General features: G+C 38.0%; 1 protein-coding gene across 1 annotated transcript in view; it reads right to left on the bottom strand.

Annotated features, from left to right (window-relative positions):
- Positions 1 to 604: 604 nt before the first annotated feature.
- The window catches only part of LOC120236035 (golgin subfamily A member 6-like protein 22), a 36,096-nt gene continuing 21,958 nt past the window's right edge, over positions 605 to 14,742 (bottom strand). The window contains exons 6-9 of the mRNA XM_039238626.1: positions 8,981 to 9,049; positions 1,990 to 2,105; positions 1,288 to 1,386; positions 605 to 688 (exon numbers count right to left, since the gene is read on the bottom strand). Of these exons, the coding sequence (XP_039094557.1) occupies positions 605 to 688; positions 1,288 to 1,386; positions 1,990 to 2,105; positions 8,981 to 9,049 (368 nt within the window). The remainder of the gene's footprint in view (positions 689 to 1,287; positions 1,387 to 1,989; positions 2,106 to 8,980; positions 9,050 to 14,742) is intronic.

Below are 14,742 nucleotides of genomic sequence, written 5' to 3'. Positions count from 1 at the left end.
AAAAACACAAAAGTTTGACAACATATTCAGTTGGTGAATTTTTTTTTACCAAGGCGGTTTTCACATGCATTGCTGAGGGAGAGGAAAATGGTACAATTCTCTCTGAGGGGTATCTGGCAATATCTACCCAAAGTACAGATGCATCTAATCTCTAATCCCATAATCCCATTTCTGTGACTCTGTCCTACAGAAACACCTGCATACCTGTGCAAAAGACTAGAAGCAACCCAAGTGTTCACCAAAAGGAGGCTGGGTAAATCGAGTACATCCACACAATAGAAAGCTACAGTGCTCTTTCTATTTAGTAAAAAGGAAAAGAAGCCAGGAAAGGAGGAACTCTGAGTAAATATTCACATTTCTTATATTCAAATAAAGAAATACTGGAAGGATAAATAAGAAATTGATCAAAATAGTTACTCATTATCCACTTGCTTTTAATTAGAGCATTACTGAGTGTTTGGGGAATGATTTTGGTAAAAGTGAAGTCTTGATTGGAAATTCCTTCTTTTCTTCCCTCCGCTCCTCCTTCCCTGCTTTTCTTCCCTTCTCTCCTACAAAAATGTACTGTTTATATGGAGGGTGGTTTTGAAGACAAGACCGGATACTATCTCCTTGATTCAGAGCCAAGAAATCCTGTAGCTGTAGTTTCCATGATACCTAAGAGGGCTGGGCTATAGGGCCCAGGCAGCTATAATAAAAATGAGACCCCTCAGCAACAAGGGATGCCACTCATCTTAAGTATAAAAGAGGAAAGCCCCCCAGAGCAGTCTAGCTCCTTGCCCTGAGTGTCTGAAACAGCCCTAACTCATACTGGCTCCTGCTTCATTCCAGCCCTGAAGTCGATCACTTTGTCCACCACTTCACGGCTGATCACGCTGAAAAGACTAGACACTGCTCACAGCATCTAAGCCTTTCTAGTTCTCTACCATAGTTTATTGCCTTAAGTGTGGCTCCAACTACCACTCTCCCGTTGATTTTATAAATCAGCCTCATTTTGATGATTAAACATGCTCAAATTGGTTGTCTCTTTGTAAGATTTCTTTTTTTTTTCTTTAAAAGAAATAATCCATTATATTCTTCCTATAAATTTTCCCTGTGGGTAAGAAGTGAACAGGATTACATCCTCTGCACCCCAATTTCTTCCTTCATTCTAATTGGTTGAGCAATAGAAAAAGACAGGCAATAAGAGGAGAGTAGTAAACGATGAGCACCAATCGCTCTGGTGTACTCTGCAAAAATGCAACTCACTTCAAAATATGAAATCAGAAAGAATAGGCTTTAAAATACCTGTTCTCTCTGTTCAGCACCCACAGTTTTCCCAGGGGAGTCATTTCCAAGTTCCTTATTCTCTTGAGATTCATGAATCTCTCCTCTGAGCCTCTCAACCTTAAATACAAAAGTATTTAAAAATTTTTTTTAATGTTTTATTTATTTCTAGGAGAGAGAGAGAGACAGCGTGACTCTTATTAAAAAGAAAAGATCCTAGGGGCGCCTGGGTGGCTTAGTCGGTTAAGCGTCCGACTTTCGCTTAGGTCATGTACTCGCGGTTCGTGGGTTCGAGCCCCGCGTCGGGCTCTGTGCTGACTGCCAGCTCAGAGCCTGGAGCCTGTTTCAGTCTGTGACTCCCTCTCTCTCTGACCCTCCCCTGCTCACGCTCTTGCTCTCTCTCTCTCTCTCCTAGAAATAAATAAAAAAAAACATAAAAAAAAAAAAAAAAAGAAAAGATCCTAAACTGACATAATAACAGTAACACTACTTTTTAGCACAGGTAGCTAAAATGTATAAAGTATAAACACTGATAGACTGCATCTAGGTCAGAGCATGGCATCTATCTGGGATGCTACAGCCGCCAGTAGCGGTCCTCGTTAATGACATATATATACAATGATATATATATAGGTGATACATATCTATGTTGCTCTAGCTACTGACTGTTATTTTATACACATTTAAATAAATTCTAAGAACGAATGACATTCAACAACTTACTACTTCTCCAAGCACTTTTTTCTCTGAGTCAAGTGACCGAACCCGATTTCTTAAAGCCAGAATTTCCTCATCCAGTCTCTGATTATGTTCCTTTGCTTTCTGTAGGCCAATTGAATCTAAAACAGAGAAAAGAATACAGTTTTTTTTTATTTCTCACACTAGACTAATGAGCTGGATTTTTTGATAGGGTTTCCAGCACTAGAGGCTCTTGGAGGAAATGTACTTTTAAAGCAGTGGAGCCTACCTCCTAGAAGTTCAACAGCAGAGAGAATCATCTTCCTACTTGCTGGTGCTCCCATCTCGCATACATACCACATACACTCCTAGACACTTCTATTCAGCAACAGTAGGGTCTCACAGATGACAAATTGTGAGCCACGAGCAGTGTATGGACAGGTTTTCTGAGCTAAATCAAGTTAATGCATCAAAACCATCTTTGTGCCTGCACCACAGCCCATAAACTGGTAGTCCTCTCTAAGACCTGCTCTTTCCAGGACTCATCAGTTTCCATATTGCAAACTTGCTACCGGAAACTTTTCTGAATTTGTAGCTATTTCTTTTTAGCCATTTCCACGTATGTTTCTCTTATTTTTCTTCTTCTGCTTTAAAGTCTCTTTTGCTGGGGTACCTGGGGTGGCTCAGTCGGTTAAGCATCTGACTCTTGATTTTGGCTCAGGTCACAATCTCACAGTTTGTGTGTTCGAGCCCCACATTGGGCTCTGTGCTGGTGGTGTGGAACCTGCTCAGGATTCTCTTTCCCTCCCTGCCCTTACCTCTGGCTTGTGTGCGCTCTCTCTCTCTCTCTCACACACACACACACACACACACACACACACACACACACACACACAAATAAAAGAAATAAACTTAAAAAGAGTCTCCTTTGTTTTCCTTCTTTATCACCTGTTTTGTATTAATTATTCCTTGTATTTTTCCTTTCTTCTTTTTTCCCTTGCTATCTTCTTTTTCCTCCTTAGCATGTAATTTTTTTTTAATTTGAAAAGTGCTGAAAACACACAACAAAGAAAAAAAAACATTCACAACCCCACCTTGTATATGTGTCTCAGTGTGAGACACACACACATATATATATATATACAGAGAGACAGAGACAGAGACATTTGTTTTTTGGCCTGTGCAATTTTTCAAAGATTTAAATGATGCTATACAATCTGTCTGGGACTTTACCACTTGTGGATGTATCATGGATGTCTTTTTTTGTGTGTGTGTGTGTCATGGATGTCTTTACAGTATTGTCTTTACAAAGTCATTTTCCATTTCTCATTTGGAACTACTTTTGAATTAATTTTACTGGTTCTTGGTTTTCATATAATGGATGCATCTGTGTCCTATCAGTAATTTGTTCCTCTCCACTTTAGTCTGTCTTATTCATACACCACTTACTAATCTACTGGTCTCAATCCATTCTCTCATTTTATTCTCCACAATGTGCCATTGTCTGAATGTACCGAATGTGTGTGTCACTTTCCCCTACTGATGAAGATTCAGGTGTGTTGCCAATGATTTGCTCTTATAAACAATTCTAAAATCATTATCCTAAGCGTCCAACTTTCGCTTAGGTCATGATCTCGCGGTTCGTGGGTTCGGGCCCCGCGTCGGGCTCTGTGCTGACTGCCAGCTCAGAGCCTGGAGCCTGTTTCGGTCTGTGACTCCCTCTCTCTCTGACCCTCCCCTGCTCACGCTGTCTCTCTCCTAGAAATAAAATAAAAAACATTAAAAAAAAAATCTTATAAAATCATTATCCTTTTTCATTAATCTTTAGGCACTTATGACATTATTTCCAAAAAACAAATTCCCAGAAATTGGACCACTGGATCAGCTGATATGTGTACTTAGGAAATGTAATAGATACTGCCAAATGACTCTTCAAAAACATTGTACAAAGTTACAATCTGTGCAATGACACTGCCCATTTCTCCACATTGGAGGTTACCAGAATTTTAATTTTCATAAATCTTAAAAATGTGGTTGAATTATGGCTTGTTTTATTTATTTATTTTTTTTAATTTTTTTTAATGTCTTATTTATTTCTAGGAGAGAGAGAGAGACAGCGTGAGCAGGGGAGGGTCAGAGAGAGAGGGAGTCACAGACTCCAAAACAGGCTCCAGGCTCTGAGCTGGCAGTCAGCACAGAGCCCGACGCGGGGCTCGAACCCACGAACCGCGAGATCATGACCTAAGCGAAAGTCAGATGCTTAACCGACTAAGCCACCCAGGCGCCCCATGGCTTGTTTTATTTTTATTTTTTACCTTTATTTATTTATTTTTTAATTTATTTTTTAAATTTACATCTAAGTTAGTTAGCATATAGTGCAACAATGATTTCAGGAGTAGATTCCTTTTTTTAATTAAAAAAATTTTTTAATGTTTTTATTTTTAATTTACCTCTGAGAGAGAGAGAGAGAGAGACAGCGTGAGCAGGGGAGAGTCAGAGAGAGAGGGAGACACAGAATCTGAAACAGGCTCCAGGCTCTGAGCTAGCTGTCAGCACAGAGCCCTACACGAGGCTCGAACCCACGAGCCGTGAGATCATGATCTGAGCCGAAGTCAGACCTTTAACTGACTGAGCCACCCAAGCGCCCCCAGGAGTAGATTCCTTAATGCTCTTTACCCATTTAGCCCATCCCTCCTCCCACAACCCCTTCAGTAACCCTCTGTTTGTTCTCCATATTTAGGAGTCTCTTATGTTTTGGTCCCCCTCCCTGTTTTATATTATTTTTGCTTCCCTTCCCTTATGTTCATCTGTTTTGTATCTCAAAGTCCTCATATGAGTGAAGTCATATGATATTTGTCTTTCTCTGACTGACTAATTCCACTTAGCACAATACCCTCTAGTTCCATCCATGTAGTTGCAAATGGCAAGATTTCATTCTTTTTGATTGCTGAGTAATGCTCCATTGTGTGTGTGTGTGTGTGTGTGTGTGTGTGTGTATATACACACACATATATATATATATATACTATATCTTTATCCATTCATCCATTGATGGACATTTGGGTTCTATCCATACTTTGGCTATTGTTGCTAGTGCTGCAATAAATACTGGAGTGCACGTGCCCCTTTGAAACAGCATACTTGTATCCCTTGGATAAACACCTAGCAGTGCAATTGCTGGGTCATAGGGTAGATTTATTTTTAATTTTTTTTGAGGAACTTCCATACTGTTTTCCAGAGTGGCTGCACCAGTGCATTCCCACCAGCAGTGCAAAGGAGATCCTCTTTCTCCGCATCCTTGCCAACATCTGTTGTTGCCTGCGTTGTTAATGTTAGCCATTCTGACAGAAGTGAGGTGGTGTCTCATTGTGGTTTTGATTTGTATTTCCCTGATGATGGGTGATGTTGAAAATCTTTTCCTGTGTCTGTTGGCCACCTGGATGTCTTCTTTGGAGATGTGTCTATTCATGTCTTTTGCTCGAATTATGGTTTGTTTTAAATGCAATATTGTTTTGCTCATCATGAATGGAATATAGGCTTTTAGTTAAACAAACAGACAGATAACCTATGTTATGTTCAAACTGAATACTCTCATCTAACCCTTATTCACCAACCTGACCCAAAATAATGTTAATATTTAGTAAATATTCTTCAAAAGATTTTATATACGTATTCTAACATACAGACAAGCGTTTTATTGAAAATATTTAACAACTGCTAAAGTATGGACCTTCATCTATAAGAATGTGCTTCAGAACAAAGTTCTAGAGAACTGCCAAATATTATTCCTTCAGTGACTGGGAGGATAAGGGGCTAGAAGGAGCTAGGATGATGGGGTAGGTGGTAGACAATTGAAAGACTCAGGGCAGCAGCTATTTACAACTTATACAAAAGTATCCCAGTGTCTTCATGACTTTACTGCTCCACATTAATGTGTACCACCTCTTGCAGTCCTGTGGGCACACACACACATACATACACACATACCCAAAAAATAAAAGCCAAAATAACACTGTACCATATATATTACTGTACAACTTGCTTTTTTCACTTGATAACGTATCACAAATACCTATTTGTGTCATGCACATAGATCTATGTCATTCTTACTAATAGATGCACAGCCACTTATTTAGCCAATCCATTGTGGAGAAACACAACTTAATTTTGCTACCCCAAAGTTACTTCTTACTCCCAGTACTTTCACAAGTTCTTCTACAGTCATCAGGGATCATGTAATATCTTTGCCTGGTTTTGAAATCAGGGTAATGCTGACCACGTGAAAGTTGGAAAGTATTCTGTCTTCTTTAATTTTCTGGAAGAATTTGTGTAAAATTGATATTATTTATTCTTTAAAAGTTTTTTAGAATTCATTAGTGAAGACATCTGAACTCAGAGTTTTCTTCATGGGGAAGATTTTTAACTACAAATTCAGTTCTTTTGGTAGATTCCTTCTTCTTTTTCTTTTTAAATATAATTTATTGTCAAATTGGCTTACATACAACACCAGTGCTCATCCCAACAAGTGCCCGCCTCAATGCTCATCACCCATTTTCCCTTCCCCTCCCACCATCCACCTTCAGTTTGTTCTCTGTATTTAAGAGTCTCTTGTGGTTTGCTTCCTTCCCTCTCTGTTTGTATCTATTTCTTCCCCTCCTTCCCCCCAGGGTCTTCTGTTAAGTTTCTCAAGATCCACATATGAGTGAAAGGAGATTCCTTCTTCAGTGAGGTTTGGTAGTTTGTCCTTGAAGGATAAGATTCGTGTCATCCAGGTCATCAAGTTTGTTGGTATAAAGTTGTTCAAAATATTCCCTTATTATCTTTTGGGTCTGTAGGAACATTCTTTATGTCATTTCTTATATTGGTGATTTGTGTCTTTACTCTCTCTTCTCTCTTTTTTATGATCAATCTAGTTAGAAGTTTACCAGTGTTATTGATCCTTCTAAAGAACCACTCTTGGTTTCATAATTTATTGTGGTTCTTTTTTTAATTTTATTGACCTCAACTCATTTTTAATATCTGTCTTATCTTGCTTGCTTGGGATTTTTCTCTTCTTATTCTGGGTCTTTAAGATAAGAGGTTGGATTATTTTGAGCCCTTTCTTGATCTGGTATAAGCATTAAATGGTGTCATTTCCCCTCCAAGCAATGAGTTAGTTGCTTCCCCCAGAAATTGATATGTATTTTTCATTTTCATTCAAGTTAATTCATGGAACATATTTTCTAATATCCCTTGTAATTTTTTCTCTGAAGGCATGGCAATTTAGAAATATCTTGTTTGGGTTCCAAATATTTGGGGATTTTCTAAACATACTTCTGTTATTGATTTTCAGTTTAATCTATTATGGTCAGAGAACATAATTTGTGTGATTTCAGTTCTTCCACAGAAACGTATTTTATGGCTCAGTATGGTCTCTCCTTGTGAACAGTCCATGTGTACTTGAAAAGAATGTGTGATCTGGTGGAGTCTTCTATCATTATCAATTAAGTCATGTTGGTTGGTAGTGTTCTTAAGTCTTCCATATCTTTGCTGATTTTGTTTCCTTGTTCTATCAATTACGAAGAAGGCAGTGTTCATGTTATAACTGCATTCACATATTTTTGAAAAGGAGGGTTAACAATCCTGATCACCAATTACAACGTAAGGGTTCTTTTCTCCTATACATCCAAGCAACCCTTGGACACTAACTGCACATCCTATAATTCCACTTGATTCTGACACCGTCTAGCTGGAGATAGCATCAGATCACACAGGTTAAGGGCTCAGTCCCACAAGAATGCTCACCACTTTAGATACCAATGGCAAGCCCATGTTGGTATGTGTGCTTCTGACTGACTGGTTATAAGTCAGAGGTTGCACCACGACCCCCATCTTGGTTTGATTCATTTGTTAGGGTGGCTCACAGAATTCAGAGAAACATTTTACTCAAAAGATCACCAGTTTATTATAAAAAGTTATAACTCAAGAATAGCCAGATAGAAGAAATGCACAGGGCAAAGTATGAGTAAAGGGGTGAAGAGCTTCCATGTCTTCTCTGTGGACATCACTCTCCCCAATCTCCATGTGTTCACCAACCCAGAAGCTCTCCAGACCTTGTCCTTTAGGGTTTTTATAAATGCTTTATTCATAGACATGAGTAATTAAAACATTGGCCACTGGGGGCTAAACTCCATCTCCAGCTCCTGTCCCCTTCCAGCCTTTGGTAAACCGGAGGGGGTGGGGTGGGGCGGCGGCTTTCCAAAAGTCCTCATTAACATAACAAAGGACTCTTTTCATCACTATCCACATAGGAAATTTGAAGCGTTTTAGAAGCTTGGTGTCAGAAACAGGGCCAAAGACCAAATATATAGTTCTTATTACAAATCACAGACAGTATCATTTGGTAAACTCAGAATTATTTAAAACTGGTAACATGTTTTAATTACTTTTGTAGGTGCTACCATTATAACACTCAAATTTTGTTGTGTTATTTATAGCTGGTAGCATTTTTACAGAGTCAGGCTTCGGACAGATTAAATAATTTGCCATGAATTGCAAGCCTATTGGCTTCCCAGTGAACACGTGTATGTGAAGTCTTGTGAAATTAATCACAAGGTGTCTTGATCTCAGGGGTAAAATATGTATTACTAGTGTTGACCACAGGTTTTAGAGTCAGATACATGGATATCTGACTAACCCAGATACATGGGTTCAAATACGCACTCTACATTACTTAATTAATGCTTAATGTAGACATTAGATAGCTCACTTAACCTTGCCATAACTCAGTTTCTTTGTCTATGAAATGGGAATAATAATACTCACTACTTGGAAGTGTTGTGAGGGTTAGAATTTATGCATATAAAATGCCCAGGAGAATACCTGTTACTTAGTAAGCAGTGATAGTAGTAATAGTAGTAGAAATAAGTAGTAACAATGGCAATAGTGCATTATTATTATTATTATTATTAAAGATACTATATTAAAACATATTTAATACATATTAAATTATTGTTTAATGTATTATTAAATATATCTACTAACATGAATGACTCACCATTCTCTTTCTTTATCAAATTTTCTTTCAATTTTTCAATTTCTAGTTCAGCCTTCTTAAGTGCAGAATCTAAAGAAAAGAGAAACAAAATATTTCGGTAGGAAGAGAATGGTTAGTGTAATGATCAAATCTGAAGTGATTCTCTTGCTTTGGAACACTTCCTTTCTGCTGATTTTCCTTTTAAGTTTCTACATAAATGTCACCTCCAGGAAGCTTTTACAGACTCCTCTTAGTGTTCCTACTGCACCTTATTATTATTCTTGATTAGCTGATCTCATAATATTTGTTTCCCTAACTAAATTCTATGCTGAAGAGTTTGGACTATTATAAACAAATAGGAACAACCAAACTTTTTAAGCATGGTACTATCAGCTTTAATAAAAAGAAAATGATACTCAGAAATACTTAAAATTGGTTCCTGTTATTAGTAATATTTAGAATTTAACCAGTAGTTGCTAGAAATATCAAAACAACAGAATTTCAACAGAAGTACCTTTTGATACTATTCAAGAATTATATGAAGATGGCAGAATGGTAAAGGGCAAGAACATGGGGCATTGGGTTCTTTAATCCAGGTTTTATCAACTTTGCCTCCTGGGGTCTAATCATCACCAGTGGTATGTTTGGTGGGCTTCCTATGTCAGGATCAAGAACCTCCCAGAGATAAGAGACTAAGGTGCATCTTAAGAGATCATTCCTAATCACAAAGTAAGTACATCAGCACAATCATGCATGTTTCATTATTACTCCCAAAACACTCAGTTGTTTGGAGTAAATCCCAGTCTAATCTACCAGATTCACCTAAAATTATGTTCTGACCATAACAATGCTATTACTGCCACTGCTATCAGCAACAGCAGCTACTAGTGTCAGATGTATTAACATTATAACAAATCTTCAAAGTGGATATTAGCATTCCCATTTTATAGATAAGGGAGGCTCAGAAAAATTAAGCAACTTGCTCAGTGTCACACAACAAGTAATGGTAAATCTGAGATCCGAACTCAGGTCTGTTTGACAATAGTTTTCCAAAGTGTTCGTCTATGGAAGAAGGAGAGGTATTAGAATGATAGCAGGTGGAAGGATGTTCCAGAAAGAGGGAAGAGCATAAGTGAAGGAGAGTGGGTAGGAGGGAGCATGGAGTGTTCCAGGAAGTACATGTAGTCAAATACTGCTTGGGCCTACAGAGCAAAGGATGGGGAGAAGTATGGGATATGAAGCTGGATAGATAGGCAGGAGCTAAACCAGAAAGGCCTTAGAGAGCTCCAAATTTATTCTACACAATGATTTTTTAAAAATGAAATCTTAAAGTACTGAGGAGGTAACGGAGAGGTTCTGCAGACATTTGATTTAATTTCCACTTAAAAAAAAAAAACAAAACCTATGTCTACAATAACACATACACCAAATATATCATATACCAAACTCAGATATATCAGAGACCACCAGATGCATGAACTTGTACTTCCAGGTAGCATCTCCTGTCATGACCATGCAGATATTTGAAAATCACAGCTCTCCATCAGTGCACTTAAACTAGTAATATTTCTAAAACTATGTTGGTTGCAAGTTTATATGACCTCTCTACTGTTTCAGAGTTTTACTTTCTAAGTCTACTCCTTTTAGTGTTGCCCTAGGTATTTTTTAGGACCTTTTTGTATTAAGGAAAATTTCGATCATATACAAAAGTAGATAGAACAGTTATGGAAACACCTATCACTATCATCCAGTTTTTTTTTAAATCATCAGGTTTTAACAATTATCACGTCATAGCCAATCTTGTTTCATTTATATCCGTAAATATTACACACTTAATTTCCTAATGCTGTATGCCAAATCACCACAAGCTCAGTGACTTAAAACAAGGGTGCTGGGGTGGCTCGGTTGAGTGTCCAACCCTTGATTTTGGCTCATGTCATGATCTCAAAGTTCGTGAGGGGCTGAAATCAAGGTATGAGCTGGGTGTGAGCTGGGTGTGTTCCCCTCTGAGGCTCTGGGAAAGAATGCAGTTCCAAGCTCACTCAGGCTGCAGGCTGAATTCAGTCCCATGATTGTAGGACTGAAGTCCCCGTCTCCTTGCTAATGTTAGCCAGGGAGCTCTAGCAGCTTTTAGAAGCCACCAGTATTCTTTACCACATGGTCTCTTCCATCTTCAAAATCAGCAAAGGAGAATTCCCCTCATATCAAATCCTTCTCACACTTTGAATATCTTTTTCAGGGAGAAGCCTAAACCTCTTTTAAGGGCTCACCTCATCAGGTCAGTCTCACTTGGGATAATCTCTCTTTCTTAAAGCCAACTGATTTGGGACCTTAACTACATCTGCAAAAGCTCTTCATAGCTGCATCTATATTATATTTGATTTTTGAATAACTGGAATAGTGTATACCAAGCAAGGCTCTTGGAGATCATCTCAGATTTCTACTTAATACACTTATTTCCTTCAGTTCTTCTATTTTTAACAGCTTATAGATACTGTAAGTTTATATACCATATAATTTATATACCATAAAATTTGCCTTTTTAGAAGTGTATTATTAAATGACTTTTAGTATATCTACATTTGTGAAACCACCACCATAGTTTGATTTTACAAAATTTCTATCACCCCATTAAGAAGCCTCATGCCCCTTTAGTTAACCCTCATCCCACTTTTAGCCCTGGACAACCACTAATCTACTTTCTATCTCTATAGATTTGCCTTTTCTGGACACTTCACATAAATAGAATCCTACAATGTGTGACCTTTTGCATCTGACTTCTGTATTTAGCATTGTGTTTTTGAGATTCATCCGTGTTGTAGCAAGTGTAAGTATTTGTTTTTTACAGGCAAATCCTCTTCTCCTGCATGAATGTTAGGAGTCCCCTAAATCACTCCCATGTTTGGTGACTCTTAGGACCTGCCTCACGGGACTAAAGATACGCTAATACTCACATCTAAGACTTACGACAACAAAAGGACACAGAGCAAAAGCAGCAAAGATAAGAGGCTCAGGGGGCAAAGGCCAGAGGAAATCGGGCTCAAGCTTCCGGAGAATCTTCTCCCAGTGGAGTCACACAGGATGTGGTTAATTTCTCCAGCAACAAACTGTATCACACATGTGAAATGTTTTCTCCAGGGGAGTTCATTAGAGATTCAGTACCCAAGGTTTTTGTTTGGGGCTAGTCACATATATACCACTTCTGCCCACCAGGTACCACCAGAATTCCAGATTCTCAGAAGGAAGGCAGGTGTGGAGCACTGTGATATTGTGACTTGTAATAAGAAATGTACATTTGGCCTTGTCTTCAACCCATTTCTGGCACAGAGATCCTAAAACACTTGGAATTTCCTAAGTGATGAGAACGATAAAGCCATCTTATGTTAATGAGGTGACTTTTAGACAGCACTTAACAACAGGGGCTGGTTTCCACGAGAACCAACCATGGGATTAGAGGTCCTATCCTCTGACTTCCAGGGACAGGAGAGTAGCAACAGGTTGAATCAGCTACCAATAGCCAATGACCTAATCAACCATGGCTATGTAGTGAAACCTCATAAAAACCCAGAAGGAGAGAGTTTGAAGAGCTTCTGGGTTGCTGAACACATGGAGATTTGGGGAGGATGGTGTAGTCAGAGAGGGCTTGGAAGCTCTTCACCCCTTCCCCGTACCTTGCCCTATGCATCTCTTCCATCTGGCTATTCCTAAATTATATCCTTATAATAAACTAGTAATCTAGTGAATAAAATATTTCTCTGAGTTCTATGAGCCAGTCAAGTGAATTCATCAAACCCAAGGAGGAGGTAGTTGGAACTTCCAATCTATAGCCAGTTGGTCAGAAGCACAGGTGATACCCTAGGCTTACAACTGGCATCTGAAGGAGGAGGGCAGTCTTACCAGACTGAGCCATAACCTGTAGAATCCAACCCTATCTCCAGGTAGATAGTGTCAGTATTAAAGGTAAATAGTGTCAGGATTAAGTTGAAATGTAGGAAACCCAGCTGATGTCCAAGAATTGCTTGGTGATGTGAGAGAAATACCCCTCTCCCACACTGAAATTGTATCCAGGAATTCTAAATATGTATAAATCACATTGTTTGCACAAACAGTTTAGGCACAGTGAGACGCTGCTATCAGTTAGGGGATGGTGGGAATACTCCTCAAATCCAAGTTCCCAGATGCTAGTCAAGGGATGACCTTACAAGCATGGCTTTCTAAGGATAGCAGTGTCAGGTCTTCTCTGTTAACTATTTCCTATACAGAATTACTATATCACATTTTTTTTTATCCATTCATCAAATGATAGACATTTGCATTATTTCTACCTTCTGGCTATTGTAAATAATAGTGCTCTGAACATTCACATGCAAGTCTTTATGTCGACATTCGTTTTCATTTGTCTTGGGTACATACCTAAGAGTTAAATTGATGGGACACATGGTAATTCTACATTTAACATCCTGAGAAACTGTCAAATTATTTTCCAGTGTCTGCACCATTTTACATTCCCATCAGTAATATATGAAGGTTCTAATTTTTCCACATCCTTACCAGCACTTGTCATGGTTTGTTTTGGTTTTTGTTTGTTTCTTTGTTGTTGTTTTATAGCCATTCTAGTGAGTGTGTACTGGTATCTCATTGTGGTTTTAATTTGCATTTTCCCAATGACTAATGATATTGAGCATCTTTTCATATATCTTCTCCAAAGAAATGTCCACTCAAATATTTTGCTCATTTTTAAATCAAGCTTTCTTTTACTATTGAGTTATCAGAATTCTTTACATATTCTAAATATGTCCTGTATCAAACATGATTTGCAAATATTTTCTTCTAGTCTCTGAGTTGTCTTTTCACCTTTTCACCTTTGCAATATATTGCAAATCCCATGGTTCATGGGATCAAGCCCTGCATTGGGCCCTATGCTGACAAAATAAATAAATAACAATTTGTAAAAAGTTTCAAATTTGATTGAGTCCAATTTATTAGTTTTTCTCTTACCACTTTTGCTTTTGGCACTCTACTAAAATATCATTGCCTAATCCAAGATCATGAAGATTTACTATGTTTCCTTCTAAGAGTTTTACAGTTTTAACTCTTATATTTAGCTTTGTGATCCATTCTGAGTTATTTTTGTGTATGAGGGTGATAAAAGCAAATCCCAGACATATTGTTCATCTATAAATATTTCACTATATATATCACTAAAAGAAGTATTTTTAAACATTTACTCTACATGTGGTTAAGAAAATTTAGCAATTCCTTACATATCTAGTAAATATTCACATTTCCAATTTTTCACAAATGTTAACAATTTGTTTGAATCAGGATATAGTAAAGGCCACACATCATAATTGGTTAATAATTCCCTTAAATTTTAAAAAATTCATCTTTTTCATGCAATTTATTTATTGAAGAGTACTCTAAATATTTGACATGAATTCTTTTTTTTATTCTTGAAGAGTATCTTTGTTATTATCCAAAATTTTTCATCCCCATCCAAATTTTTAGATGTGATATAGAGAGAGCTAGAGATTAAACTAAAATAGAGTCTTTCATTTAAAAGATTTAGTTTCGGGGGAGGCGCCTGGGTGGCTGATTCTGTTAAGTGTCTGACTTCAGCTCAGGCCATGATCTCTTGGTTTGTAAGTTCGAGCCCTGCATCCGGCTCTGTGCTGACAGCTCAGAGCCTGGAGCCTGCTTCAGATTCTGTGTATGTGTCTCTCACTCTGCCCCTCCCCTATTTGTGCTCTGTCTCTCTCTCAAAAGTAAATAAACATTAAAAA

The sequence above is a fragment of the Hyaena hyaena genome, unplaced genomic scaffold (genome assembly GCF_003009895.1).
Source record: "Hyaena hyaena isolate Hyena2069 unplaced genomic scaffold, ASM300989v1 scaffold_144, whole genome shotgun sequence".
Taxonomy (NCBI): Eukaryota; Metazoa; Chordata; class Mammalia; order Carnivora; family Hyaenidae; genus Hyaena; species Hyaena hyaena.
The sequence above is the reverse complement of the archived record's forward strand: the minus strand, read 5'-3'. Positions and strand labels throughout refer to the sequence as shown.